The sequence below is a fragment of the Lineus longissimus genome, chromosome 2 (genome assembly GCF_910592395.1).
Source record: "Lineus longissimus chromosome 2, tnLinLong1.2, whole genome shotgun sequence".
In the NCBI taxonomy this organism is placed as follows: domain Eukaryota; kingdom Metazoa; phylum Nemertea; class Pilidiophora; order Heteronemertea; family Lineidae; genus Lineus; species Lineus longissimus.
Window position 1 is genome coordinate 19,949,062 of NC_088309.1, and position 17,460 is coordinate 19,966,521.

General features: G+C 41.4%; 2 protein-coding genes across 4 annotated transcripts; both read left to right on the forward strand.

The window, feature by feature from the left end:
- Window positions 1–302: 302 nt before the first annotated feature.
- LOC135482759 (elongation factor Tu, mitochondrial-like) lies at window positions 303–6,273 on the forward strand. The gene is made up of 12 exons (XM_064763104.1): window positions 303–368; window positions 1,001–1,047; window positions 1,498–1,648; window positions 1,795–1,970; window positions 2,159–2,263; window positions 2,429–2,497; window positions 2,591–2,683; window positions 2,935–3,067; window positions 3,204–3,308; window positions 3,625–3,776; window positions 3,968–4,156; window positions 4,655–6,273. Exons 1-12 carry the CDS (start codon window positions 338–340, stop codon window positions 4,757–4,759), a joined length of 1,356 nt encoding a protein of 451 aa, XP_064619174.1. The 5' UTR covers window positions 303–337; the 3' UTR covers window positions 4,760–6,273.
- Window positions 6,274–6,685: 412 nt separating this feature from the next.
- On the forward strand, window positions 6,686–17,224 carry LOC135482760 (uncharacterized). Of its 3 annotated transcripts, none has more exons than XM_064763107.1 (15): window positions 6,686–6,851; window positions 7,579–7,806; window positions 7,983–8,425; window positions 8,590–9,628; window positions 9,701–10,670; window positions 10,914–11,214; window positions 11,403–11,487; window positions 11,872–11,934; window positions 12,439–12,687; window positions 13,012–13,084; window positions 13,388–13,668; window positions 14,474–14,552; window positions 14,833–15,143; window positions 15,481–15,556; window positions 15,728–17,224. In XM_064763107.1, exons 2-15 carry the CDS (start codon window positions 7,692–7,694, stop codon window positions 15,867–15,869), a joined length of 4,227 nt encoding a protein of 1,408 aa, XP_064619177.1. In that variant the 5' UTR covers window positions 6,686–6,851; window positions 7,579–7,691; the 3' UTR covers window positions 15,870–17,224. The 3 variants fall into 3 exon arrangements, with proteins under 3 accessions (XP_064619177.1, XP_064619176.1, XP_064619175.1); XM_064763106.1 differs by having other exon boundaries at window positions 8,590–9,615; window positions 9,652–10,670; XM_064763105.1 differs by having other exon boundaries at window positions 8,590–10,670.
- Window positions 17,225–17,460: the final 236 nt, after the last annotated feature.

A 17,460-nucleotide genomic window follows, 5' to 3' on the forward strand; every position in this document is an offset into this window, starting at 1 on the left:
GTAACGTTTTTATTCTAAGCATAACGACTCAATAAGTATGGTTTAGTTAGTCGGATAAAATATTTCACACAATTTTTATTTGTTGAATTGGCTTTCCATAGAATTAAACTTAAACTACAGTCAAAATATATTTGTCTTTATCTACTATTATTTACAAAATTGATAAAGTACAGATACTTGTTTTATACATATAAAATTTTTAAAAATATTTTTATATCTTTTAAAACATAATTCTGCCAAAAATGTGCCCTTTGTAGTATATTTCTCTGTAAATTTGTAAATTGTAAATTTGGTCTGTAGCCGAAATATCCATTTTCCATGCTTTCTGCATAAAAAAATGTTCACCTTGAAAATAGTCGGAAATCCTGGTAAAATGCTTATTGACATTGATCCTTTCAAAAGTATTACATTATTGTGTATACATATTATTAGAATATCAAAAAAGATCTCGCCTAATATACCAATTAGAGGGATGATTGACCAATGTTGTGATGCTAAAACTTCGGCCTGGGTGTCATGTACATTTTGTACATCAATGCATGTGGTGCAGCACTGTTCACAAGTACCCCCCCCCCCCCCCTGATTTTCAATATGGTGATGCTAAAACTTTGTCACTGCATGCAATGTACATTTTGTACATGCAGGCTGGATTGCAGGTGATGCAGCACTATTCACAAGTAACAACCCCCTGTGCCTGACGTGCCGTGGGCTGCCACAGGCTGGAAATGGAAGGCACAGCTTCATTAGGCGGGGTGGAGCGCCCTGTGATACACCCTGCCATAGCTTCTTTTGAAAAGAGGCAGGGCAGGACTGGGCTGCGGCAAATGGGCCTAAAATACTGGAGAGAAAAAACCTAACTAAATCCAGAGTGCTGCGCCCTGCTAAGAAGACGCTTTAGGCTAGCTGAAACATCAGTATATATAGTAGAACACAGCAGTCACATCACGTCTTGACCATAAATAGTAGAACATGTGCTAGTATATGCTTTGTTTTTTTCCAGGCTTGAAAAGCTCAATTTCAAAGGCAGTGACATGTTCAATACACAAGGTATGTAAATTGGGGGCTGAAATTGAAATGCACGGATGGTTTTCATTAACGTCATGCAAATTCACATCTGGGAACTGTATTCTCTTGTGTTTGTGGACTGTAATTTTTCCTCTGATTGTGGAACTTTAAGGTGAGACTATAATGACTAGTCTCCATTTTGCCAATCTCATGATCTGAGGAACACAGGAAATGATTTCACCTTAAACTCCCGTCTCCGGATTGTCAGTCCCTCAGAGGTGCTTCTAACCAAATGAGGGAATAACCTTGATGAAAATGATGTAACACATAGTCCTTTAATAGTACATATGAATTTGGAGTCTAGGATAGCATTGCACGGTAACACTGTTGTCAGTGTTGATTCATGCATGTAGTTTCATGGAATCCACTGTAATATTTCAAGTTTGAAAAGCGCATGACTTTAAAATAAGTTTGATTGATAATACTTTTCAGAGGTTGATATCGCAGACGTCGGCGATATGTGCTGCTGTGCCGAACCCCATGGGCAAGAAGACATTTGTTAGAGATAAGCCACATATCAATATCGGTACGATTGGACATGTCGATCATGGAAAAACAACACTGACTGCAGCAATTACAAAAGGTTTGCATTTTATCTATAAAAGGCCATTCAACGTTTAAAAACATACTCATTTCTTATCGCTATTATCGGGAAAGCAAAAATAAGAGGTAATTAGTCTTGTAATAGGTGGTTCGATATCTTAATTCGAAATTCATTTTGCTTTTCAGTTCTATCCACCACAGGAATTGGTGGTAAGGTAAAAGCTAAGAAGTATGAAGATATTGACAGTTCCCCTGAAGAAAAGGCGCGTGGAATCACTATCAATGCGGCCATTGTTGATTATTCAACTGCCAATAGGCATTATGCCCACGTTGATTGTCCTGGACATGCTGATTATATCAAGGTGAGTCTCCATCAGACTAACATGGACGAGATATGCCCATGATCCATTAACCTCTTGCTGCTCTGCAAACATCATAGCGTAGTTAGGTTTGAGTCGTAATTTGCAATTTGGAATCCTCAACAAAGAAATAAAGCACACAAAGCCTTGATTCCTGTTGGTATGTTATAGTTATGAATATTTTTCTTCAGAACATGATCACTGGCACGGCACAGATGGATGGTGCGATATTGGTGGTTGCGGCCACTGACGGGCCTATGCCACAAACAAGGGAGCATTTAATTTTGGCAAAGCAGGTAAATATTTTTTGATACAAAAATGTAAGTTCTTATATGGGGCTTTATAATAGACAACAGAGTCAAAGTGCTTTACTTTTATTTCTTGGTCTCAGATGAGCCCCATTGTATCCTCACAAGAGGCTGCATCATTGATTCTCATTCTTTGCTTTTCTTTCTATTTAGATTGGAGTGAAGCATCTTGTCCTCTTCATCAACAAGGCTGATGCTGCAGATTCTGAGATGTTGGATCTAGTGAGTAAACGTTACAATCACAGTTTTCCGTATTTTTTGTACTTCTTCTTGTACCTAACATCAGCGTCGTTCATCTTGTTATTATTTTCACAGGTCGAGATGGAGGTGCGTGAGTTGTTGACCGAATATGGCTTTGACGGTGAGACAACACCGATCATCATAGGATCTGCGCTGAATGCATTGGAGGTCAGTATTAGTACAATAAGTTCATTGAGCTGGCAACAAAAAAGATGTATTTTTCACATCTGTTAAATTTTGGCAAATTGGTTCATCTTGGAATGATTTCACTACAAATTGGATATGTTGTACATTGTACCAGATTGAAAATAATTATGGCCAATCACACTGGCAGTGAAAGAGTTGAGCTTCTTTCAGATACCCTTGTTGGGAATCTGTACTTATTATGCATCAACTTATATTGCCGACTTGATTTCTAGGACAAAAATCCTGAGATGGGAGAAAAGAAGATCTTAGAATTATTGGAACATGTGGACAGCTATATTCCCACCCCTCAACGCGACCTGGACAAACCATTTTATATGCCTATTGAATCTGTCTTCTCAATTCAAGGTTGGTAAACTGAGTTTCCACTCATTGCTATTTTTTAGTACAAAAATACCACAGAATTCTTCCCCATTTTCTTTTTGTATTCAAATTTGTAAGATTGCTTAAACTTTTTCGTTATGGCTATGTCTTTGTTTTGCAGGTCGTGGGACTGTGGTGACTGGTCGGGTGGAGAGAGGTGTGATAAAAAAGGGTGAAGAATGTGTAATGATGGGGCACAACAAATCAGTCAAAAGTATAATTACTGGTAAGTCGCAGATAATGTATGATTTTATCAAAAATATGATTTATTGTGAAACAAATGATGTGATTAAAGAAGGAGTTTTTCAAGATAATGCCGCATCATCACGAATGATTGTATCCGCTGGTCATCTGCCATCTTGATTGCTCGATAGAAAACACAACAATGTTATATTGTTGTGTGTACATCTGCATTCTATCAAGTCTCTGTTGAAAACCGAGGTCTTCGAGTCTCCTGGGTCCATCCCTGTGGAAGAAGCCATAGATTTTATTTGTTCCATGTAAAAGTGGTTAAAACATCACATTCGCACTCTTGATTTTAGGCGTTGAAATGTTCCATCAGCTTCTTGATCGGGCAGAGGCCGGAGATCAACTGGGCGCATTATTGAGGGGTGCCAAAAAAGACGAGCTGAAGCGTGGCATGATTTTATGTAAACCAGGAACACAGACGTTGGTCAACTGCTTCGAAGCGCAGGTAAGTGGTGAGAATGGAGTGTGGTAAGTGGAGTAGATGAGATAGTCTGGCTGGTAATGCGTTCTCGTAGACTACGAGATCATGACGTCATAATGCCATGTCTCATGGCGCTTTATTAATGTACAATGTTTAGTCATATGACACTATGGAAAGTGGAGGTCAACTGAAGAACATTTTATTCTTCATTCCAGGTCTATCTCCTTGGTAAGGATGAAGGTGGCAGAAGTCGAGGTTTGAACCTGGCGTCCAAGTTTCAAGCTCAGCTTTTCAGTAAAACATACGACGTTCCTGCCCGAGTTGAGCGGCCGGAGGGCAGCAATGTGGAGATGATGATGCCTGGAGAAGACGGCAAGATCATGCTGTCTTTGTTCAAAAAAATGGTGAGTGAGATTGTGTGTTTGAAACAACGGTTCCGACTCCCACTTGAGTTGACATCAGGAGATTAAAGGTTAAAATGTTTTCAATTTGATTGGTTAGGCGTTCACACTGTTCGTTTATAGGAATGTGTCAATGGAGTGGCTGACAGTGAGCCTGTTAGATGAACAGTGGAGGTCTTGTAATTTTTATCCAAAATAAGGTGATCAGTTGCAGCAAAGACATAGGACTTCTGCTCTGTAGTTAGAGCAAAGACCCGAGCCGTTACTGGAACGGACTTTGAATCTTGTGATACTTCTGGTAAAGTAGCATCATTCAAGGTATTAACAATCAAACCTCAACTGCAGATTAATGAGGTCAGTATTTGACAACACATGTACAGTACTGACACGCACTGTCATTTTAATGACCTAATTCACGGACATGGGAAAACCCCAGGCCAACTGACGATTTTTGGCGAGTCTTCTGAATCCTTATAATGTGAATTCAAATCCTTATTTCAGGTTGTCGAAAACGGCCAGAGATTTACGCTAAGAACTGGAGAGGGAACTATGGGATACGGTGTAGTGACGGATGTCCTCCCAGAACGTGTTATTGATCTAAAGTGAGGAAATAGGGACTAAAAAATTAAAGACTGTTAATATTGTAAATTGTGTACATTAAGATCAACTTCAGAAGGTCATTGTCGATTGGTTTGGACAATTTGTGGTCTGTATTGTGCCTGTGAAGAATAAAGTTCCCGTTTTGGGAAAGTTTTGGTAGAATCTGGATATGGTGGCAAAACATGAAAATGATTACTGATATCGCTACCATCAACTCAAAACTACTAAATCTCATCAGAAATGAATGCTTTGAAACACAAGTTGCTGACTACAGTATTGTGACATGAATGAGCACGGATGATGAAATATTCATATGAAGGAGGAGGACAGAAAAGGATGTATTGTGCTTCTTTCAAAGTTTCTGATTGTATCTTCCACTTTGACATTTGAAGGCAGTCACGGATTTGGCAAATATTGAATCATTTGGGAAATGGACACTATTTTCTTTTTCACATTTTCATATTATCATTTGCTTTTGTTAAGTTGAGGTAATACATGTATACCCTCAATGTGTTGATAAAAACTTCAATGCCATCTATTTGAGATAGCCATTTCTGCTATCAACTTAATGATCATTTACAAGGGTCAAAGGAGGAAATCTATCTAAAAACTGAGCATTCGTATCTCTGTTGAGAGTGCATTCCTGAAAATCATTAAAAAAATGCTTGTGAAAATTTCATGGTTTGCAGTATTAGCTTGGATTTTTCTTGGATTAAGGAATTGAACCCTCGGCTTCGGACCTTGGTTGAGTTACCAAGACACTCGAGGGTGGAGCTAAAATACAGTCCAAACCCTCGCCTGTCGGCTCGGGTTTGGACGAAATTTTAGCTCCACCCGAGAGTGTCTTGGTAACTCAACCAAGGTCCGAAGCCGAGGGTTCAAGTTCTATTCTAAAATACCTCAAACTTAAAAAGATAGGCCACGAAAATAACTTGAATGTGTGCGAATTTGGCAAATTCCATCCATCGCCGGCCCGGCCGGAGCGCCAGTAGCGCCGTTGTTTACATTATGTTACGGCAACGTTACAGAAAATGAGACATGTACATTTTGTACAGCGCGCATAGGAAGTCCGCATCGGCTCGCTCAAGTGATGCTAAAATCCGCGCAAATGGGCTATTTGGAGCGTTTTTCTCGGCAAATATGTGTAGTGCTCATTAAAAAACTTAGGGTGGTTGATGCTTCCTTGGCTGATTTGTGTTTGCAGCAGTGTTTTGAGAGCCTCAAACTTCTGAAGTGAGCTGAAATTCCATTGACGTGACGTGTGCATGGTTTCCACATTTTAGTGCAACCCGAGGGAACTTTGGTAGAGCATCTTGGTTGCGTGTCCAAAACACTCCGCTCTCAGAACGAGGCTTATGCATTTTCCATTTAAAAGTTGACTTTACGGTACCAAGGTATTTTAGAATATCTCATCATCTGTTTGACCATTGAATGTGACATCAGCATTCTGGACCTGCCTCTCAATTATTGTCATGATTTTTGTGAAATATATCAGATAAATGAATAAAGGAGTTTGTAAAGATGTTTGCATTCCTTTCTATTATCCTTCCACTGCATACGCAGCCTGCCGATGAGGTTTGTTGTCGAGGTTGGTTGGTCGATAGGACTGCAATATTTTCCCCAACAATTCAAGTCCCACAGGATAACCAAGATTAAGGATGAGATGGGCCAGGATTAAAGACAGTGTGCCTCTATCTGTGAGAGCACAAGTAAATTACCTGGTCCCCTTCCCCTGCGCCCTGGATGGATGGATTAATTGTCCCCCAGTTAAGATCATTTTATATTCATATTTCCCACTTCAATATTTAATTACCGGGAAAACCCAGTGACTGGAAACTACATGTGACATCTCAACCTGGTTCCTCTTATTCTACCCATGCAGTGTTGATTGCACATCTAAGGGAAGACTGGTTACGAGGATAAGTGGTTTTGCCCAGGCTCCTTAAAAGTTTCTCTAAATTTTAACCGTTTTCAGACTTATTATTGTGTGAAAATTGCATTTTGTCGGGTAGGCACTTAGCAAAGTGGATGTTGGTGGATTATATAGTTAATTTTTTCTACAACTGATAACTTTGGCTGGCGAAGAGCATAAACTAAGGTGTTGGTCGTTTTGCTTCCTTCTCATTTCATTGGTTTTACATATATAACGCCTATAATGTAATATGTAACAAAGAAAGTTTTATACTGAAAAATAGCTCAGTTTCTCTTTCGTTTTACCATAGGCCTACTTGATTTTAGATATAGATACTACGATGTAGGCAGTAGATAACAAAAATGACGTTTTTTTTGTTTTATACTGAAAAATAGAACTTCCTTGTTGTAATAGGCCTATAGTCCTCCCACATAATCAAATCAAATCAGTGGAACCCCCCTTAGCGGACACCTCTCTATAAAGGACAACCTCTCTATTAAGGACACTAGTTTTGCTCCCAAAGTGGTGGTTTCCATTTAATTAGACCTCTCTAATCAGGACACCTCTCTATTAAGGACAGCACTTGTCAGTCCCAAGGGTGTCCTTTATAGAGAGGTTCTACTGTATTCACATGTCTATTTTAATGTTTGATTATGACAAGACTAAAAGCTGGTTACTCTAAGTATAAGGTAACCTAACATACAACACTGGTAGTAGAGCCTAAAGACAATTTGAGGATGGCTTTAACAGAAATCAAAAATACCAAAAAATTGTCATGGCCTGGCAAGGGAGGGGGAGTATGCCCATTAATACGCACTGAATATAGATTTAAGCTAAGATAAACAATAGATTGAAAGTGTTTTTTTATTACTGTACTGTTATATTGTAAGTGCTCATGCATTTGTCATTTCAGACTGGCTAATAGATAAGAGTTGACGAGTGGTCAATTAGGGGATAGGACAGTCTGAGAGCCAGAACTGATGCACTTGAAGCTATCTTGTTTAATATTCTAAGTGCAAACAGGAAATGGCTAGTCCTGAGAAAATTGATGTGGCAAGTTCAGGGGCAAAGGATGGGGAGGCTGGGGAAGGCCCTGTTGCCATGGATACTGATAATACAGAAGTGGCATCTCCGAGCAAAGGTATGTTGTGATGTTCAGGAGAGTTCTCATATTCTCCACTCTTGAAGGCCCCTTTTCCACTGTTGTTGTAGTATCTAGGCAATTGAGTACCAGTGTAGAAGTAAACTGGGATAGGTTTCCAATGTTGGAAGTTTAAAATGATCTTTAACGATAACTTGTCACCAACTTTCTCACAGATAAAGATGAAACAGCTGCGGGAAAGACAAAGGAGAGGGACGAAGCAGGAGATTCTGCTGCTGGAGAAAATCCGAGTTCAAAGGCACCATCTGGATCTGATGAGGCAGCTACTGGAGTTGGCGACAAGGAGGATGCAGCTGATGAAGGAAAGAAACCTGATATCGAAGTGATACAAGATCGACTACCCGAGGTTGATATTGTCATGTGTTTTGGACGCTGTCAGGATTGTATCCGGAAAGCTTGCAAGAAGATACGGAGCGAGAATACAAAGACCGATCTGCTTCTTTGTCAAGAGTGCCTGGATCTTCACTTGCAAATCGCCATTGACGGGGAAAAGAAACTTAACATCAATGTAGAGGAGAACCAGAAAGACTCGGAAGAATATCCGTCAGAGAAGCGCGTCCCATGGGAGTGCAAGAACAGGCCAAATTACACTCCTGCGGTAAGTAAGAAAATGGTGCAGTGTGGTTCCTCTGCGTCATGTTAATTGAACACCGAATCAAAGAATACCCAGTCCTATATCTGGCACCAAAAAACCACGGATTTGACCCACCAGCTCCTTCTTTAATTACACTACCTACTTTAATTTTAACATGTCAATTTCAGCAAAAGGCAAAGTATGTCAAAGAGAAGTATGGCAAGCGTGTGGCTTTTGACGAATTAGATGCTCCAATCGACAAGTTACAAACGAAATTTGAGTATGTAGAGGTGCGCAGTGATGGATTGGTTGGTGGGCAAGGGACTATTGAGCTGTCTATTCCAGACTTTAAAAAGCCTTCTGCTGCATCTACTGAAGGAGGTGATGGTAACGAGATGGATGCAACCAGTGGTGACAAGACAAGTTCAGCCAGTGCAGGAGGCGACAGTGGCAAGTTGGAGGCAAGTGCTGAAGGTGGTTACAGTGGCAAGTCGGAGACAACTGCTGAAGGTGGTGACAGTGGCAAGTTGGAGGCAACCGTCGATGGTGGTGACAGTGGCAAGTTGGAGGCAACTGCTGAAGGTGGTTACAGTGGCAAGTCGGAGGTAACCGTTGATGGTGGTGACAGTGGCAAGTCGGGGGCAACCGCTGAAGGTGGTGACAGTGGCAAGTTGGAGGCAACTGCTGAAGGTGGTTACAGTGGCAAGTCGGAGGTAACCGTTGATGGTGGTGACAGTGGCAAGTCGGGGGCAACCGCTGAAGGTGGTGACAGTGGCAAGTCGGAGGCAACTGCTGAAGGTGGTGACAGTGGCAAGTCGGAGGTAACCGTCGATGGTGATGACAGTGGCAGGTCGGAGGCAACTGCTGAAGGTGGTGACAGTGGCAAGTCGGAGGCAACTGCTGAAGGTGGTGACAGTGGCAAGTCGGAGGCAACTGCTGAAGGTGGTTACAGTGGCAAGTCGGAGGCAACTGCTGAAGGTGGTGACAGTGGCAAGTTGGAGGCAACTGCTGAAGGTGGTGACAGTGGCAAGTCGGGGGCAACTGCTGAAGGTGACAGTGGCAAGTCGGAGCCAACCGTCGATGGTGGTGACAGTGGCAAGTCAGAGGCAACCGTCGATGGTGGTGACAGTGGCAAGTCAGAGGCAACTGCTGAAGATGGTGACAGTGGCAAGTCGGAGGCAACTGCTGAAGGTGGTGACAGTGGCAAGTCGGAGGTAACCGTCGATGGTGATGACAGTGGCAAGTCACAGGCAACCGTCAATGGTGGTGACAGTGGCAAGTCGGAGGCAACTGCTGAAGGTGGTGACAGTGGCAAGTCGGAGGCAACTGCTGAAGGTGGTGACAGTGGCAAGTCGGGGGCAACTGCTGAAGGTGGTGACAGTGGCAAGTCGGAGGCAACCGTCAATGGTGGTGACAGTGGCAAGTCGGAGGCAACTGCTGAAGGTGGTGACAGTGGCAAGTCGGAGGCAACTGCTGAAGGTGGTGACAGTGGCAAGTCGGAGGCAACTGCTGAAGGTGGTGACAGTGGCAAGTCGGAGGCAACTGCTGAAGGTGGTGACAGTGGCAAGTTGGAGGCAACTGCTGAAGGTGGTGACAGTGGCAAGTCGGGGGCAACTACTGACGGTGGTGACAGTGGCAAGTCGGAGGCAACCGTAGATGGTGGTGACAGTGGCAAGTCGGAGGCAACTGCCAAAGGTGGTGACAGTGGCAAGTCGGAGGCACCTGCTGAAGGTGGTGACAGTGGCAAGTCGGAGGTAACCGTCGATGGTGATGACAGTGGCAAGTCGGGAGCAACTACTGACGGTGGTGACATTGGCAAGTCGGGGGCAACCGTCGATGCTGGTGACATCGAAATGACTGATGCAGACATTGAAAGGGTTGACGCTCCCAAGACTAAAGCAGCTGTTGAAGGAGGTGACATTGAAATGGCCGATACAACCGTTGAAGGAGATGAGGTGAATGATGATACCAGTAGTACCAAGGTAGAAAAACCCAAAGGCAGCGTAACCATTGAAGGGATCGGCCTTGAGAAGACAACATATGATGCTGATGTCATAAGATTTATTGGCTTGGCAAACAATGGCATGGACTTCTTTGTGCAAATGAGTATAGAAGTTGGAGAGTGGAATATCAAAAACTACTTCTTTTTATTGAATAATGATACAACCTTGTTTCAACTTGTCAACAATGCCAGGAGGATGATGTACATCATCAGAGGGGAGGATAAGTATTCGAGTGACTTCTTGAACTTCATGGAACCCATCAATCGGTATGTACTCCATTTTCAAATGCGGGGTTGCGCTGATTTCAACCAGTCATCTCTAAATTGTGCATGTATTTATAGAGCGCATGGCAAGGATACAAGCTGCCCAATATGGAGGTTTATCGCTATATGTCAACACACTGGCTGGGACCAAATGCCACATCACTAATGCTTTACAGCTCTTGTTTTCAGCAGCTCTTATCATTGTTTGTGTCTGGTTACATTCCGAGCATGTGAATCTACTTCCAGCCTCTGTCAAGTACAAGTGACAAAGATCAAGAACAAACAAGATGAGGAAGATAATGACAAGAACATTTATGAAGGAAAGACAAACATCCTCTGGACTAAGAACTACCATGCCAGCCTGGATCCTGAGTACCTTTGGTTAAAGGAGACATTAGAAAAAGAAGACAAGGCATTGCTGTTGGCCTACTATAACCATGACGATAAGGAACGGGACATTATAGACGTGGTCAAGCTCCGATACAAGAAAATCGAGAAATGGATTACGATACACATCTTCACAACCAATGGATTTGAATACAAGATGGTAAGATTTGTCGTGGCAATGATGCTCCTAGTCATTTAGTATAAGTAAGCTGCAGAATTTAGGGTAAGCTCTGACCTGATGAGCTCTGCTGACGATTCGGGGATAGCACAGCAGCTTTTCACTTGTAAATTCCTAATTGTATTTGCAGGTCATTATATCAAACTTTCACAAATATTTGCACTTTTCAGGAGGCTTGTAAAAAGAATGACAAGGACTACCTCCTGTTGAAGTCGAAGATGACAAGGTCTCCAATAGATCAGGGAGTCCTGAAAGGTAGTCATTGCTTGTATGTTGTGAAGTGTTGGTGTCCAGAACTTAATCAAATATCTAGGGGGAAATGCATCATGAATCAAGCGACCCAATGGCCGCAAAGAACCTAGTCATTTGACGTCACAATGTCACGAGAACTGGCTAGTGGACTCTGCACGCATTTGACGCTGCATTCGTGAAAATAAAATGCTCAAAATAATTTCATGGCTTGTTGCGTTTTTAGTGACCCGGTTAAACCTCCATTCAAGAGGCGAATGGGATTATGCCTTAGTCAGTGGCCAGTCTTACTAGTCTTGCCAATCGTATTTCAAAAGATCGTATCGAAGTGGGATTTGAAAGAGCTATATATATTCAGGTACCTTCATCCTGTTATTGTAACATTTTCAGATATTCCAAGATTTGTTGACAAAGTCAAATACCTCATGGAGATGATGCAACCAGTGACCTTTGGTATGTCTAAATAAGTCCTCTATTTTGCCACAAGAGGACTCAGGGAGACCAAATAAGTTCTCTATTAAGAATAATTTGCCACGAGAGGACTTGGAGACCTCAACATGAACCAGTCTGAAGGCTCAGCAAGCCAAGTACTGCTGTCAAAGAACGTTCTAAAAATGACCTTGAATTTGAGTGGGCGGGGGCCGGGGGGGGGGGGGGCAGAGACATACATGAAAACAGCCTATTTGATATGTATTTTAGTCTTATAACATTGATCACATCAATTATTTGGATGAGTCTGCGTGGACAACGGCTACAGAACTCTGATAGATTTTGTGAAAAAAAATCTTTTTTGATGAATATGACTCGGCCGATAAAAAGCGTTTAGCCTAGCACTCAGTGAACATTTCTTGGTTACCAGTAGTTGAGTTTAATCGAGAGGTTATAGTCAAAGATCGGATTATTTGAGTTTTATTTTCATATGCATCAATAGCTTAGAAAAACAAATCATCACTTCAGGAATACGAAAAGAGAGAGATGAGAATGAAAAGAGAATTGATCATCTGGGAAAAATCTTCCGGGATGCGGAGCAGCATGTGGCACCTTCACAGGGAGTAGTCCAGGCCGGGGACACTCTTGGGGCAGTGGATACAGCTTATGACCCTAGCTTAGCACCATCTGATGAGGAGATGAAGAAAAACTGGGAAGAGTTGTGCAAAGTTTTCAAGGAGAAAGAGAAGTTTGTATATGATGCTTTCGATGCCACAGGTTAGTTAACCCCTTATACATGTTATACTGAGAAAGGAAAACCAATATTGCAATGACAGTGGGACCTCCTTTTGTGGACATCTCTGTGAGCAGGAAATCCTATCTATATAAATTCAGCAATTGCACAAAATTCTTATATTATTTCATCTGAAGCTTCCAAAATGCGAGAATCAGATGAGGCATGATGAAGAACGAGAAATATTTAGCGAACTACTGAAATCTTTTCCCAGTGATTTTAGGCTTTGTGCATGCAGTGCTATTTCGAATAGCAGATATTGTTTTTTCTAAAGTAGAATAACGACAAACTCCGATTTCCATTTTCAGGACTTGATCCTAATGTCAGAGATGGCTTTGACCAATGCGTCATTGAAGTGCAAACCAATTTTGAGATTGGACAGTAAGTATGTTTCAATCTGTTAAGAGTTCTGGCCTAAATGTTTGAGGCAATTGATTCTGAGCACTGAGCAAATAATCATGAGGTCATAGGTTGAACAATCCAAAGCATCACCACTGTTCTGTCTCAGTCCTTGAGCTAGGCTCTTTATTGCTACATCATTCATATTGGATGTAAAACTTAAGTTCCTTGTACCTTGTGTCGACGGTCCCCATTCAAGCCCAGAATTATTTTATTCTATTGAGATATTGTTCATGCATCGTGTATCATTTTTCCTTACTTTCTGTTTTCTTGGTCTTTTAACAGATACGAATCAGTCATTGACCAAGCTGGATCGATTTTGGAATACTACAAGAATACAACAAATGGCAAGATAAAACAACTAGTATCAAGACGTCACCTCATGAAGTTTATTCACTTCCTGCTTGTAACGTTGCCTAATAAGCCGAAGATGCACAAGACCATTAATACGAAGGATGTGCCTGGACTTGCCCCAAAGGATGAGGGCTTTAGAAACCTTTGGGAGAAGCTCCGTGAAGCTTTCAACGGAAAAACTGATTTCCCCACAAATGCACTCAGTGGAAAAGGTAAATTTTGTAGTGAGAATCCTAAGTCTTTGCAAATAGTTTATCCCTGCCAGCCCATTCTTAAAGGGACAACTTGAGCGTGGGATTTACCTGACCAGGAGGATAATACCCTTATGCTTGACACCATGCGCTTCTACTTATAGTATTTACCCCAATGTTGATCTCTAATAATGATTTTCGGCAGTGTTACGAGGCAGTTTTGGACATGGCTTGTGAATTTCAGGCAGGCCTATGGTTTCCCATTTTCTAGTGCATTGTTTATTGCAGTTCAACGATTTTTCAATGATCCTGTTTGGTGATGTTGCAGTCCTGCTGGAAGCCATTTTGTATGAAAAAAACAACACATCTCGTGCCCAATTTGTCCCTTTAATAATGGTCCAAAATTTTTCTGCAGTCTGGTTCCCTCGTATTTTTAGATCACTGTACAATTTACAGTTGTTGTATAACCATTAATTAGTATGACCTTTTCCCCCTTAAACCCACTACAGTAGAATATCTCTATTAAGGACACACTTGGGACTGACTAGTGCTGTCCTTAATAGAGAGAGGTGTCCTGAGGTGTCTTGATTAAAGAGGTCAAATTGAATTGAAACAACCAATTTGGGACCATAACTAGTGTCCTTAATAGAGAGGTTGTCCTTGATAGAGAGGTTTCCGCTAAGGGATGTTCTACTGTAATTAACTAATCTATATATCTTTATTTCATCATAATAGTCTCAAGACTAATGTCATAACATATGTATATCATAAATCTTAGTCCTTTGCTGCATCTATCATACATTTCACTCCTTTACTTATGTGGTAGTTTCAGATGTTGCTGTGGACAGCGATGATAGTTACAATGAATATGCCTCTGAGGTACAGACATGCTTCTTTACAGAGGAGTAAGTAAAGGCATATGTTGCTTTATGAAAAGAATAGGCCTTTCCACATGACAAGAAGCTAAAATGAACTTTATGGTGTAATATTTGCTGTCGGTTTTTATCAAGGTTGGACGACCAGGGCGATTGTGGCCTTGTGTCTGATTCTGTTGAGCACTTTGGTGTAGTGATTTACTATGATCACTGTTTGATGTTTAACCAAAATATTACTGTAATGAGTATAATTTTAGACTAGAAAGTTCATTCTGCATTATGATAATGATGTTGTTGATAATTCTTTAAGGTTTGGCAAAGCCATTGATATCGCCCGAGCAATGTTGAAGGAGTTCTACAAGACGGTTAATCCAAGCATCAAAGAAAAGGTCATGGAGAAAAGCCTGCTCAAATTCATATTCATAACTATCTTTGGTGTAGAGGCATTGCCTGGCACAGCAGATTTCAGGCTACCCACTGAGGTGGATCAAAGAGTGGTGGATACGAACGATGTACCAGGTCTTCAACCATATAGTGAGGACAAGAAAGCAGCGTGGACTGACTTCCTAGGGGTTTTTAGAGACAGGACAGATTTCCCTACAGATGCACTCAAGGAAACTGGTGAGAGATATGTAATAATGAGAAATGTCATTCATTTGAGTGGTCATTGGCAACACTGGACCAATAATGACCAGGGTTGGTTGATGTGTCGTGAGCATAATCTCGTCAGCTTGATGTCCTTTACTGAGACTTTAGGCCTGTCCTAGCCTGAATGACGGATCATTAATATGTTATAAATCTCAAGCAAGGAGCACGCAAGCTGCCGAAGCAGAAAATTAGAGGGTCATACTACATGAGTCCTTCTCCGTGCTGTAGGTATTCAGAAAGATAAGTGCCCCCCCCCCCCACTATTCTTCCATGGCCACATGGCTAAATTCTGACATCTTTTTCCTTTAAGGACTCGATCCAAATAATAGGAGAGGCTTTGACGATTTGGTTGTTATGAATATACAGTTGGACTTTGCCAATGAGAAGTAAGTACATGTATACCATCCCCTAGTAGATTTACATCGGCTTAATAACTATATGATGTTATAATGATAACAATGATGAAATATCAAGGAGTTAATGGTTATCTGTTACCAAAGACTGTTCTGGTGTAAATCAGTTAACTTCTTCACTAAATTTCAATGATTTCGTTTCAGATACAACGATGTAATAGATACAGCCAGGGCCATGATGGAGATTTACCAGCATTCCACCGATGTGATTCTTCGGGTATCCGCATCAGAAAGAAGTCTGCTGAAATTCATCCACATGTTGATATTCCAATGGTGCACCGCTTGAACATTTTAATGAACATTTGAAAATTCACTGAGACTACATCATGGATCCTTTCTCCAAGGACGTCTCTGGGTTGATCCTAAGTTTCAAAATACCATCCATTTTACCTCTGTGATCAGGACGTATATCTGTTTAGGGCAACATTTGTACATTTGTCCTTATAAGCTGTGGTCCAAATCAAACAAATTGAAATCCGTGACAGCATTCAGGGGCAAAGTAAGAGTGCTCTTGTCAAGATGAATTCCAATAAAACTTATTCCGCATCAACCGGATACACTGACTTTAATCAAGAGAATATCCAAGTCCAAGAGCAATTGTTTTAGTAAAACACTTGTCTTCCAAGTGGCCAAGTTTGGTTCCAGGAACTCCAGAGATTTTCTTCTCAGCCTTTCCTTTGCAATTGGAGGTGTTTTACTCCAGAAAATATTTCACCTCCAAGGCGGGATGAGCAGTATTAATCGAATTTTCGAGATTGTGCCAGCTCCATTTAACAAATGCTGTATTTTGTTAAGAAATATCTACGGTATGAGATATCTTTTAAGATATCTGTTTGAATTGATGATTGCACGCAAATGTAAAGAGCAATTAGTATTTTATTAAAGTCAAATAGATATTACATGTAGGTTAAAGTGTGCATTGCTTGCCAGTATAAAAAGTAACTTGTATTTTATTCCTGTTCCGAAGAGCTAATAAGAACAATATGACATAGAGATTCTGTTCGGTGTCTTTCAATAACGTGCTGCTAATCTCTCTCATCATTTTAGCAAGACAGTGGGGCAACCTGGCCAATTTCAGTTGGGTTTTGACTGACTAATTTCTCACACCCCTTTGCTAAGAGAGGGTGGATCAGCCGGGACTTTTCAATCTCGTTGTGACTGTATCGTCTATTTCTCAGCTCTGACAGCACAGTGGCACTGTCGGCCTGAATTCAGGCTGGTTGTGACTGTCTCATTGTTGTATAGTAATTGTAAAACCTTTCTTATGAGTAGCACTGTAATGTGTAATTCTTGGAATTAAGTGTGCGGGATTATTGGAATTGGGTTTAGATAAGATACCGGTGGATAATCGTGGAAAATTCCCACGGTCTACTTTTAATCCTCCATTCTCCCCAGCGTGATCAATTACGTGATCAATTACGTCAGCATTGATGCGGCTCCTCATTGGATGGAGACGCATCAACGTTGCCCCCTGATTGGTGCAGACAAAGCTGCGCGTGAATACAAAACAGCTGTCCGCACACTCTCGGCAGAGAGAGAGATAGAGAGAGAGCGAGAGAGAGTTATTCCAGTCTCCCGAGTATTTCTAGTCACGTGCACGAATCGTCATTCCGACGAACTATTTTATCAATTATGACTTTGGTGTGTATAATTTTGTGTTAGAATAAAGGATCCGGACGTTAGAAGGCAAATTCAGCTTCTTACTTTTGTAACCTGTGCAAATCCTGTCACCTCAACATTGATGCGAAAAGTGTGTGTGAGATGAGACTGCCACAACCAGAACGAATCGGGCTTTGCAGCTCCACTGAGTTGTCCAAATGGTAAGAGAGACGAAACAGTCACAACCAAACCGGTCGGTCCTGTCACCTCCACACTGT